Below are 13,270 nucleotides of genomic sequence, written 5' to 3'. Positions count from 1 at the left end.
GGGGGCGGAGCACGCTGGTGACGGAAGCAGGGGTGGTGGAGCACCGAGCGGTCGGGCTGCCGGGCTGATTGGTTTGGGTGTCTGGACCGTGAAGGTAGCGCTGCTTGTCCCGGGCGGCTACTTTGCTCTAGCTGCCCACAATCATAGTGGTTCGCCCAGGACGCAAGGACCCCTCAGCTGGCTTGCTTAGGAGAAGACGCGGCCGCCCGGTACTTGGGACTCGGGCGTCTCGGACTGCGCCTCCTGCCGCTGGGGAACCACCGGGTTGAGCAGCTGGGAGAAGCAGGCCAGAGCCGTCTAGGGCCTCGGGCCCGGAGACCCGTGGAGGATGAGCTGGCTCTTTCCCCTGACCAAGAGCGCTTCCTCCTCCGCAGCTGGGTCCCCCGGTGGCCTCACCAGCCTCCAGCAGCAGAAGCAGCGCCTCATAGAGTCCCTCCGGAATTCACACTCCAGGTGACTGGTCGCTGCCTCGCCGACCGGAGGAGAAAGTAGGGCGGGAGGGTGGGCTGGTCCTCGCCACACTCACAGCTCCTCAGGCCTACTGCCCGCCAGCTGCCTCCTTTTGACCTATTCCCCTTTGTCCTGAGTCACCCCCTTGCTCTCCTATCCCTGACCCATGTTCAGGATTTCCTTCTGGACCCTTTCTTGCTCTCTCTTGCCTCACCACGGCTCAGCCCTTCCAATTTCGACTTACTCATCCCTCCTGACACATCACTGCTGGCTTTAATCTGTCTTATGTTCTGTAACTAGTATCCCTTTCTTTGCTTCCTCACTAGCTTTTCCCCTTGCCCATCTGATTGCCACGTTGGCAGAATTGTCAAAGTACTCTACTTGGCTAAAAAGAAGAGTAATCTCCAGGTTTCACAGAGTGTAAAAGTTTTTGGAGGAAAAAAAAAAGTAACAAAAGGAAAGAGAAACCAAAGGTTTTATTAGTGAGTTCTTTTCGGCTGGGAATGACAAACTCGATCGTCCTAAGTCGTTAAGATTTACCCTCTTCCCACAGCCTCCCCCAATTTGACAAACTTCCAGTCTCCATTTGTCACATTATTCTTGCTCCCACACTCAGGAATTGCCTTCTATTCATGTTAATTTGTTGTCTTACGAGTTTGTCATTTCAGCATGGTCAGGTTAGAAATATATTGCAATTCAAATTATTTCAGAGGTTTTTACTGTAAACTTCAGCCTTTTGCAAATGTTTGTGGCCTCTAATGGCTTACAAAATTTGGAACTGCCTCTTTATATGAATTATGCAAGTTTCGTTACTGAACAATGTCACAACATGTCTTTTAATGTAAAGATGCCAACATCAGTCAAACCCAAGTCTTCTTTAAATGGACTTTTCATGCATTTAAAAGATATATGAGGCCATAAAATTAATTCCTGTTGAATGAGCTCTTACGGGTCATTTTTTTCTGTTACTCTAATAATTTTTCCCAAGCAAGGAAGTTACAGTGTAGAGTAGTTTTAAATATGTTGTTAAAAGAAAAATTCACAGCAAAATTAGTATGGCTAAATTAAGGGCTATTGCTGATTGAACTTCAGATGTTTCTCAGTTCTTTGTCTCAATTGTTCCGCTTGTTGAGAACTTTCAAAAGGTGAAAATATATGGTATTGAACAGAAGAGAGTGTCATGCCATTTGTTTGAGTGGTGGCTTTGTCACAGAGTTCTTAAAAATCAGTCTTAATTTTTTTTTCAAATCAGCCTTATTTTCGTGTTCTGTCTTAACCTGTAAGAGCTACTGTTACAAGATATGCTTATAAAATAAGTTGACTCATTTTGAAGGAACATAACTAAAGCTGGTCTTCTTAGTATCACATTGGAAGACTGTCTATATACTGAACCAGTACTACTATTGCTCAAATAGTAGAACCACACCTTGGAATTAATTACTTTAAAGTCTTTAATAGATACCGTTGAATATTCTCACTGCTGGCAAATTTTTATTCTTTGAGGTTGGCGTTGACTTTTTTAAATACTCTAAAGCCTCTTGCTGCTAAGGGTAGTAAATAAGGGAAGTAACTGATCTGAACTTTCTTGTGGGTTTTTTTGGTTTCCCAATTAAGGTGACATTCTAAAATAAGATTTGCTAATCTAAGGAGTTCTGGAATTGGCTTAAGCTTTTAAGTTCTTTTATAAAAATACATGTAGTTTCGTTTTATTGAAATATTTCACATTGATAAACTATACTTGGATAATTCTGGGGATGATTAGGTCACGTATTTCCAGTTTTCAGAGAATAGGACAGTGCCAGAAAAAAGTGTCATCCATCTGTTCTTGTTAAATCTGCCATTTGAACTCAGGACATACATCTTAAAGCTAGTTGGTGAAAATGATCTATCTATGCAGTATATGACAATATGTTGCTTCAGTAGCCAAATTCAATACTACAACTTATAAAGATTTTTGTTCAGTAAGACACTGTGATTGGTGAATCTGAAGGTGCCCTCTGCAAAAGTTGAAAGAGTATCTCAGATGATATTTTAATGAATAACACAAAAGCTTCCTAAATTATGAATATCAATATCTCGTTGCATGTGAGATTAGGCCCACTTCCCTAATGTTTCGTACTCTATCCCTTCTGCAGATGTAAGGTCAGCAGCTCTTTCCTAGCAAGGAAAGTATCCAGCTTCTGCCCTCCTCAATAACCCCGTTCTTTCTTACACCTTCCAACTCTTACCTTCTTTTTTAACTCCTTACAATTAAAAAAATTCCATTTCAGGAAATAGTCTGTTCGATTCCCTTCCTTAAATGAATGTAAACTCCTTCTTTAGGTACTTTAGGAAATTTTTACCTCATCTTTCTCAGGCCTCTCCTAAAGTTCAGCTGCATTTTATGTGGATTTCCTCATGTTAATCTTACTGGTAAGTCAGGGCAAATGGGAAACTGTCATAGATGACAAACAAAAGTTTTAACCAAAGCATAATAACATATTTGTCTGGTATGAAAATAGAAACTGGAAGTTATGTAGGGTAGGCTCGAGTAATAGATTCCACCTTGTGAATAACAGTGATCACAGTATTCATTTTACCACTGACATTCCTATCTTTGTGGGCAGGAGTAGAATTAATTCTGTTGTTTCTTCTACTTCCTAAAGAAGCACACTCTGAAGGAAACTTTTGGTTTCCCACCCTAATCCACCCCCCTCTACTTACTGAAAGAACAACAGTTTTAATCTGCTTTCCCAGTCTGCAGGATCACATACTTAAGGGAGGCTGTGCTCTTTCAACTCCAGGAGGCAAATAATGATTGTTTAAGCCAATCATTTACCCTGCAAGTTATTGTGGAAGCAGGACTCTTGACCTAATCTCGCTCCACGGGAGTTGGAGAAGTCAGCTGGGGAGCTGCTCAAAACATTTTCTGAGTAACAGAGATGTCTAAAAGGAAATTCTTCTCTTCATGGGACATCTGGAACTGCTTGGATCATGAAAGGCAGGCTAACTACTGAATGTGGTAGAGTAGAAAGGTGGAATGTTCATGATAATACTGTGATGCTGAATTAACCAATTTTGGAACGTTTGATGACTCTGGACTTACTCTTCTTCAGGATTAATGACCCCTTACTGTTTAAGCCCCTTTCAACCTGGGTTTTCAGTTACAGGACTTGAAATTGAAACTATCCCAAGTGATACTCTCTAATCCCAATATTTAAAGATGCTTCAGGAGTGAAGCTGTTAATTATTTCCCTGCATTGTACTACAACCAGAACATACTGAAAACTGATGGTCTTAACAGTTAACTGTTCTAACTATCCTGGTTTCTCCTCTCTTAACAGTATTTAAGTTAATTAGCTATTTTCTTTCTTTAGCTCTAAAACAATAATTTGGAAGGGTGTTGGAAATGGTAATTATGTAATTTCAAAGTTATACAAATAGTAATCTTTATTTCCTTTTAGTTAGGGATATCAGGTCTCTCAAGTAAAAGACTTTTGCATTCATTTAATAATAACATGGTAATTCTGGTGCTATTTTTATTTTATATTAAATAAGAAAATCTAATTGGGAGTTATTACGTTTGTCAGGATTGCTTTTTTTCTTTTTCCCTATATTATGATGAATAGTCTTAAAGAAAGAGGCTCTGAACCAGCAGTTAGGAGTCACTGATAGATCATTAACAGCATTGCAACACTGGATGCTCGTGTAACCTTAATAGGCCTTAGGGACCCCTGAAGTAAGAGGATTAACTGCCTGATCTCTTACTGCCCTGCCCAGCTGTGAAAGTCTGTGTTGGTTCCTCAGGTTCCTGGATATGAGCACTGTCTTAGAGATAAAAGACAAAATGAATTTGAGCAACATAAATGGAAGTACGCAAAAATCATTGACATTGGAAAAAGCAGCCTGACTTAGGTGAATGAAAGCTTTGTCATCAAACTGACCTGGATTCCAGTTTGGCTCTAACACACAATGGCAATGTGACCTTTTGGCCAGTTACTCAACTTCTCTGAGCCTCCAGTTCCCATCTGTAAAATCAGGAATTGTGATTCCTGTCATGAATGAAAGAGTGTTAATATTTCAGTGTTTTATATGAACATTTATTAGAGTACCTGGTACAATGTGAGCATATGGCGAATTACATTCCTGCTTTCTACCGCATAGAATCAGTATGCATGGAACCTTTGCTTCTTAGCCTGTATGCGTCTTGCCAGCTTATTGTTTGTGAATCCTTCACAAGCCCACCTATAACTCATTTGCCTCTGTCAGGAATACTTCTGACTTGCCATTCAGTAAGCAAGTCCGTTTTGGATAGTTTCCTCACAAATGAAATGTACCTGTTTTGAAGGATTTTAGATAGATCACATGTAAGGAAACTAGTAGGTACTCTGTAAATGACAATGATTTTATTTTTGTTTCTTAAAAATAATGGTGCCAATCTACATAGTCTTTGTAAATTATTTTGAAATTTTCTTTGGCTGCCAATCCCTGGATACCATTATTCTGATTGCCCAAACCTTTAGCCTTATAACTTCCTTGGAGAGTCTCCTACTGTATAGTTTTCTACCCTATAACTGTTAAGTTTAACCCCTTGCTCACAGTTTATAAGACTTTCTCCTCTAACCTCATAGGTTTCTGAGTAAACCTAAATTCCATAATTTTTTTCTATAGATTTAAGTGTTGGCTCAGAAGGACTGCTACATGAACTTGGTAACACAACAAATCTATAATGAAAGGGTATGTGTATGTGTTTTTAATCTGTTTCAATATTACGTATTTTTTAAAATATGGGTCCGTTGCTGGCATGTATAATTTGAGATATTTTTATTCAAATACCCAAATTTTCAACTTTCAAAAAAAAAAATAAGACTTTATTTATACAGCACTTTTAGACTCACGACAAAATTGAGTAGCAGATTTAGAGATTTGCTATATAGCCCCTTCCCCCTCCAACTTTTCTTTTTTTTTTTTTTTTTTAACGTTTATTTATTATTTTTGGGACAGAGAGAGACAGAGCATGAACGGGGGAGGGGCAGAGAGAGAGGGAGACACAGAATCGGAAACAGGCTCCAGGCTCTGAGCCATCAGCCCAGAGCCCAACATGGGGCTCGAACTCACGGACCGCGAGATCGTGACCTGGCTGAAGTCGGACGCTTAACCGACTGCGCCACCCAGGCGCCCCTCCAACTTTTCTTTTAAAATAAAGAGATCTGGAAGATCTGACAATAGTTCTTCCATATAGCAACATTTGCTTTGACCTGGGGAGTAGGTGCCTCCTTCCCTGGGCTTTCCTGTCTCCATTTCCCAGGTTACAGTTACTCCCTATTGTACTACAAGCGATGGTACTTTATCTTTTATAAGTACTTGAGATTAAAACTTCTTATGGAAGAAAACCACCTTAATAACTTGTTACAATAAAAAATCCTACAAGAATTTGCTATGCCTTAGCCTATGGAAGCTGCAGAGGTCTATAAAATGTGAACTCTGTGACTCCATAAAGAAACATTGAGCTCTTACAATGAACTTTAAAGTTATGTATGGCAAATAGTCCCATAATTAAATGAATCTTAATTTGATATATTATCTGACATAGTCCATTTATAACCAGTGATTAAAAATTACAGTTGCAGAGTATATGACATAATGCATCATAATACTATTTAAGAAAATTTTTCCTAAGTGGATCGTAACAGCTCAAGTACTACCTCTAGTTAATTTTCCCCTTAGTAGCATCAGTCCATACCTATTTTAAAAAATTAAGCATACAGTTTTTTCCCTATTGCTAGTTAAATCCAGCCCCATCCACTCTTCCCTTTCTCCCCCTGAACTCCTTCCAAGCTGTCTACTGTCTGCTCCCTAAGTCAAAAACCTGGTTATCCATCACTCAGTCCATTCCTACTACGCTGGGTTCTAACTATTTTTCTGATTTCAGTTTTAATTATTTTCTTCTACATGGCCACAAGAATAACCTTTCTAAAATTCAAATTTGACCATATATTCCTTTCAGTAGTTTCCTGACTCTTGCCCAGAAAAGCCCAACCTCCTTAGCTTAATGCCTAGTTTTCACAGAAGATGGTGATGTGACTGATGGAAAGTGTCAACAGATTGTTAAAAAACAAAATTCAACTGAGTTAAATTTGAAGATCTATTTGGCTTTATTTAATTCATGAATTGGGTACTATCCTATCATAGCAAGTAAGTAGAGGGGAGCTCCAAGGAGTTGTACAAAATGGAAGGTTTTTATACGAAGGAGAGTGGGGCAAGTAAGTTAGCAAAAGGAAAGGACTGTTTCAGGTAAGGTCACCTTCCCTTAGGTGGAAGGGCAAGGAGTTTTATTAGGTCGATTACTTTAACAATCATTCCCTTTTTGATCAAATTCTCAGCTTAACCAGGAGTTGTGGTCAAAATTTAAGGCATTAGTGCCTCTCTCAGCTGTGGCTCTGAAGTTTAAGAAGTTTTTGTTGTTCCTTCTTGTGACATCCACAGGTCTTGGCTTTTTTGCTTAACACCTTGATACTGTAACCTGAAACTGAACTCACCTCTTGGGTGTAGTCAAAAGATAGAACCACCTGAAAGAGTGGAAAAGGAAGAATTTTACTTGCAACAAATAAGGAAAACACTGGAGATATTTCCCAAAGCAGTGTCTGTCTGAACAACAAAATTAAGAAAAGTTTTAAGCTAAGGGTGCATGTGTATTGGTGGAGGAGCCTATCGAAGGAGAGTTCAGTACAGAATTGGCAAAAGTCACCCTAAGTTGACAGAGGCCAAGTTGATTGAAGTTACAAGGACCAGCAAGGGTCAGCATCATTAATTCTCTGGCTCCAAGTTAGTCTGCTGTCCCAGTGCTCAACGCGGAGGTAAAACACTGCAAAAAAGGGGCACCTGGGTGGCTCAGTCAGTTAAGCGGTCAACTCTTGATTGCGGATCAGGTAACTATCTTACAGTTCATGAGATCAAGCCCCAAAGAGCCTGCTTGGGATTCTCTCTTTCTCTCTCTCCCTCCCCTTGTCCCCCCCGGTCTCTCTCTCTCTCTCTCTCTCTCTCTCTCTCTCTCTCTCTCTCTCTCAGTAAATAAATAAGCTTTAAATCCTGCAAAAAAACAAAAACAAAACAAAAAACGAAGAAGACTCAAGAAAGAATGTGTCTTCAGTCAACTTTTTTTTGTTTGTGAGGTTGTGAGGTTGTCTGGGAGGTTGATTTATTGTCTCTGATCTGGTTAAGCTATTTCCTTGCCTGGTAGAGAATGTTGCATGTTGCATTCGCTTTTCTTTCCTTAAAGTCCTTAACTACTGAGGTTTTTTGCCTTCCTTTGCAATCTAAGTGCCTTCTAGGAAGTTCTGCAAGAAGTGCTCCTTGGGCAAGTAGACCTAGTTGATGGTGTACAGGTCACGAAAAGAGGTGGGGGCCTAAAATAACTTTTCTTTTGTCTCCAAAGCTATGTCTCATCTTTGTTTTTCCAGGGATTCCTAACTATTTGCCTAGAGTATTAACAGGGCACAGGGTCTTTCTCTTCACTTCTCCAAGGTTCCAGTCTCAAGGAGATCATCTACTTGGTACTTAGCAACCGCAAACATGCATTTAAAGCTTTTGAGAGGATACAGTTCACCAGAGAGATTTTTATAATAACTGTAAACAGGATAATTCCCAGTGTTTGGATTACACTTTGAAGCCATGTTCCCCCAAACCCAAACCAATCAAAGAAAGACCATGTTGGGGGCACCTAGGTGGCTCAGTAGGTTAAGCTTCTGATTTCGGCTCAGGTTGTGACCTCACGATTCATGGGTTTGAGCCCCACATTGGGCTTTGTGCTGACAGCTCAGAGCCTGGAGCCTGTTAAGGATTCTGTGTCTCCCTCTCTCTCTCTGCCCCTCCCCAGCTTGCTCACGAGCATGCTTTTTCTCTTTCTCTCTCTCTCTCTCTCTCAAAAAATAAGTAAACAAAACAAAAACAAATAATAATAAGAAAGAAAGAAAGACCCTGTTGAAGGAATCTCCCTTTTTAGGACAAGTGGTTTGCTCAGTGATTTTATATAATTTTCAACTTTCCCAGAAGTACTAATCCACATATAGCAGGTGAAGTTGGCCACAGCAGATAACCTCCATACTCAGCTGAAAGATAATCATGGGATATCCTACTGTCAAGAACTTTGGGGGTGGGGGGGAAGAACTTTGGCTGGAGAATGCAAGGATTTTTACTGGACAGCTATTGCTTTAGCAGTGGATTCTGCAATTTCAGGAATTAGGAAGCTCCTGATCATAATCTCATTTACATTTATCCCTAGCCAGGGTGGTAGGGACCTGCCAAAAGGAGTGAACATTGAATCATGAAAGCCTCCTGGTAGGTCCTTTCTAACTCAACAGTGTAAATTCAGGGGAGTCAACCAATGAAATGTATTATTTTGATTGTGAAAAGTTAGGGGCACAGTTACATTTTCTCCTAGCCTGAAATAAAAGTTTGCTATAAATTTCAGAGGTTTACCCCCATTAGTAGTGACCAGGCAGATACAGATGAGGGTGTTATCTTTGCAGGCAAATGCCAGAATAAAGGAAATGAAAAGGAGAAAGGGTTTCATGGTTTCATGTTTAAAGTATGTAAGTTTTGATATGTTGCCTTGGGCAGAAGCAGTCTCCCTCAGTGTCAGCTACTTTCTTGTTAATTTGATTCTGAGGTCTCCAGCATCTTAGTTTTGGAGCATTGGTCAGGAGCATTTAGTAAGGATCCTTCCAACAAGGCTTAAGTGCTACCTTCCTCTGATGTTGTTTTCGGAATACTCAGTCACCATGCTTTTAGGATAGGATCCATTGAATTGGGATCTGGAAAAGATTTTTTAACGTGTTAATGATAGGTTGAGCATAAGACATTAGAGGTTTACAGTAGTCGGTCATACTAACATGAGACAAGGGATCAACAGAATGTTGTATACCATTAGGCATTGGTCTCCCAGTGACTATCTCATGTGGAGTGAGTTTGTTTTCCAGATGGGGTACTGTGAATAGCCCACAGGATCAAAGGCAGTACCTTAGGGAAGTCCAGTAGTTTCAAGTTTGGAAATTTTAAATTTAAGCATCTCATTAGTTCTTTTGACCTTACCTTATTGAAGGTGATAGAGATAGTGAAAATTCCAAGAAGTTTGCAGACTTTTCATGAAGGCTTGTATAATTTGTCGAGTGAAATGGGTGCCTTGATCATTGACTGGATATTGTGGAAGGTATAGCCTATCTGGGAAATATATTCTTTTTTTCCTTGCCGCTGTGGGGGCATTAGCCTTGCAACAGAGAAAGGCTTCAAACCATCCAGAAAACATGTGCAATAACAAGAACATATTGATAACCCACACTAAGAGGCAGTTGAATGACATCAATTTGCAGGTATTCAGAGGGTCCGGAGAGAGGAGGTCTGAGGCCTTTTGGGACAAAAATTGTTTTTCCAGGATTATGGACCTGACAAGTAGAAGTCTCCCTACCAGTGTTGATTCATAATTGCAGTCACCTTAAATGTACTTTAGTGTGTAAAGGAATGTAAAAACCAAAAAATGGGATTTGCCTGAGAGCTGGGAATTACCAAGCAGCCAACTTTGGTTTCCCATAGCCCCATCTATTGACTTATCTTACAGCCATTGTTGACCCATCTTAATTTCTCTGATTCAGGAGCAGACTTTTGCCATGTTACAAGGTCATTAGGATGGCAAAAATCTGACCATGTGGGGGCCAGTTTTTATAGAAGCAAAATGAACTTCATGCACACATGCCACAATCTTACAAATACAATATAAAGAAGACATAGTATTCTTACTTGATAATGCTTCCCACGTAACTTAATATATCAAAGAAATCTAATTAGTTTAATCATTTTTTTGGAGTGTTCGAAGAACACTTCTGGAAGAACTCCAAAATTTCTTACATGTCAAAAAAGCCTTCATTTAGAATTTGGTTTTGGGAACTTTGTCAAAATATCAAAAAAGGGTTTTAAAGTTTGCCTAAATAGGATCGCAGATCATTATGAGACTTAATACTCAGAAGGTAAAGAAATGTTCACAATCTGTTATCAAAAGCAGACTGGAAGTCCAAAAAAAAAAAAAAACAAAAACAAAACCTTTGTTCTTTTAACAGAGAAAATCAAATTCTAATTTTGTATCAGCCTACTATTGCTATCAAAACTTAACTCATTTTAATCTTAGGCCTGACCACTCATAAAGTTCCTTTCCAAAAATTCCTTTTTCACAAGCTTTGTAAGTTTTCTGTTTTTCACATTCCGATTTTGTCCTGTTCTTTCTCTTTAAATAACCAACTCTTGGGGCCCCTGGGTGGCTCAGTCGGTTGGGGGTTCAACTTCAGCTCAGGTCATGGTCTCATGGTTCGTGGGTTTGAGCCCCGCATCACGCTCTTTGCTGACAGCTTGGAGCCTGGAACCTGCTTCAGATTCTGTGTCTCCCTCTCTCTGTTCCTCCCCTACTCACACTCTGTCTCTCTCTCTCCCAAAAATAAATAAAGATTAAAAAAAAAAAATTTAAAGAACCAACTCTTTAGGACAAAATTACTTTCTTTTCCCTCAACAAAAAAATGCATCTCCTTTTCTTACACGTTCTCTTAACCATTTTATTTTGTTTACATACAAAGATGTTTCCCTTATTTCTAGTAGCTTTATTAAAGCTACAGTAAATAGCTATTTCTACAGTAAATAGAATTCTTAACCCTTAGAAATCTTAATTTCTAGTCAAAACTAAGAAGGAATTTTGAACTATCATACCAGCATTTTTAGATGAACAAATTATGAATACATTTCATAATTTCTAGAAGCATGTGCTTTTTTCAGTTTTCCAATGAAGAATTAACAAAACTAACTGTCTTTTAGTTTTTCTGTAATAAACCAAAAGTAGGTAAGCCTATGTTCAATAATAGTATTTTATCTTACTGGGAAATAATGTAAATATTCAGTACATTCCATCATTTAATTTAATTTAGCAAGACTCCTAAAATATCCAGCTAGAGAGATTTGGAAAATTTTTTTAAGCACATTACCATAAAATATAATTATTTTATATGTGAGCTCTTATGCCACTTACATCTAAATCATTTGCTCCAGCAATCAAGTTTAGATTACCCACAAAACTTTGAGACGTTAGACACAATGAGCCATCATTCTAAGTTATTTTTGCTGACAAATTACAACAGCTGTAATAAACTAGTAATTCAGGTAGAATAAAATGTGTATCTTCATTGTATTCAATGTTGATAACTCTAAAGATATGCCTGTTTTAATTAAACTGATGAATTTAAACTAGCTTTAATTTAGTAGAAGATTATCCTAGAACTTCAAAAACATTTGGGTGTTTCTCTTATATTTCTGAGAATTTAATTAGATAAGCACTTAATTTTCCCTAAACCAATTAAGTAGATCTTTAAGCCAACTAAATTTACAAATTAATTTTAAGAACACCAACTGGAGATAGAAAATACCACACATTTACTACAAGTTCTCTCTATAGAAAGAGACACATAAACACAGACACAGACCTCATAGCTTATAGCTTTAAATTGTTGCCATGAATATAAGTGCAGAAACAAAATTCACTACGTATAAAAAAAAAAAAAGCCGCAGCTCAGTCTTTCTTCATTATCTTTTAATTTTAGGGCTGAATTTTAATATAGTATGAAAGTTTGAATTCTTACACTTGAAAGAAGTTTTTTTGAGTATAGTGGACACACAATGTTACATTAATTTCAGGTCTACAGCATGACGATTTGGCTTCTCTATACCTTATGCTGTGCTCCCCACAAGTGTAGCTACCATCTGTCACCATAAAACACTATTATAATATCATTGACAATATTCCCTGTGCTGTGCCTTTTATTCTCACGACTTAGTCATTCCAAAACTGGAAGCCCTCCACTCCTCTTCATGCATATTCCCCATTCTCCCAGCCTCCCTCCATCTGGCAACCATCATTTCTGAGTATTTAAAGGTTTGATTCTGCTTTTTTTTTTTTAATCATTTGTTTTTTAGATTCCACATATGAATGAAATCATACGATACTTAACTTTCTCAACCTGACTTACTTCATTTACCATAATAACCTCTTGATTCATCCATGTTGTCTCAGATGGCAAGGTCTCGTTTCTGGTTTTTTGTTTTTTTTTTATGGCTGACTGATAGTCCCTTGTATACATATACCATAACTTCCTTATCCATTCTTCTGTCAGTGGACACTAAGATTGCTTCCATATTTTGGCTACTATAAATAATGCTTCAGTAAACAGGGGTGCATGTCTTTTCAAATTAGTGTTTGTTTTCTTTGGATGAGTACCCAGTAGTGGAGTTATTGGATCAAATGGTATTCCTGTTTTTACTTTTTGGGGGGAACCTCCATACCCACCGTGGCTGTACCAGTTTACGTTCCCATCAACAGCGCATGAAGGTTCCTTTTTCACCACATCCTTACCAGTACTTGTTATTTCTTGTCTTTGATTTTAGCTGTTCCAACAGGTATAAAGTGATAACATATATTTAAAACAAGTGTAGCTGTTTTTAATTCCTCAAAGAGTTAAGTTGCCACCGAAATGATATCAAAGGATACTCATACTCATCCCCTTATGTTTGAGTTTTTTCCTGCTCTGGGTGCATTTAGCTTAGAGAAGTCCTAAAAAAAAAAAAAAAAAAAAAAAAAAAAAAAAAAAAATTCTTCTCAGGTTCTGAATACCAGCTTCTAATTTGGACAGATTTCTGATCATAGAGTTAGGACATCCTTTCAAGTATCTTGTCAAGTCTCAGCCAAGACATACAGTTAACATTTGTGGCAGTTTTAAACAACCTCATTGATCCTAGCCGCATCCTCAAAAAGGGC

The 13,270-nt window shown here is 38.5% G+C and overlaps 1 protein-coding gene across 2 annotated transcripts in view; it reads left to right on the top strand.

The window, feature by feature from the left end:
- Positions 1-58: 58 nt before the first annotated feature.
- The window catches only part of VPS37A (VPS37A subunit of ESCRT-I), a 46,387-nt gene continuing 33,175 nt past the window's right edge, over positions 59-13,270 (top strand). The window contains exon 1 of one of the 2 annotated variants that reach the window (XM_040490075.1): positions 59-453. In XM_040490075.1, coding sequence (XP_040346009.1) covers positions 329-453 — 125 coding nt within the window. In that variant the 5' untranslated portion in view covers positions 59-328. Of the gene's footprint in view, positions 454-5,123; positions 5,167-13,270 lie in introns of those variants that run through there. The other variant, XM_040490076.1, reaches the window with a different exon arrangement.

Source organism: Herpailurus yagouaroundi, unplaced genomic scaffold, assembly GCF_014898765.1.
Source record: "Herpailurus yagouaroundi ecotype Mexico unplaced genomic scaffold, PumYag 181, whole genome shotgun sequence".
In the NCBI taxonomy this organism is placed as follows: domain Eukaryota; kingdom Metazoa; phylum Chordata; class Mammalia; order Carnivora; family Felidae; genus Herpailurus; species Herpailurus yagouaroundi.
Note: the sequence above shows the minus strand (reverse complement) of the source record. Positions and strands in the feature narration are given on the sequence as shown.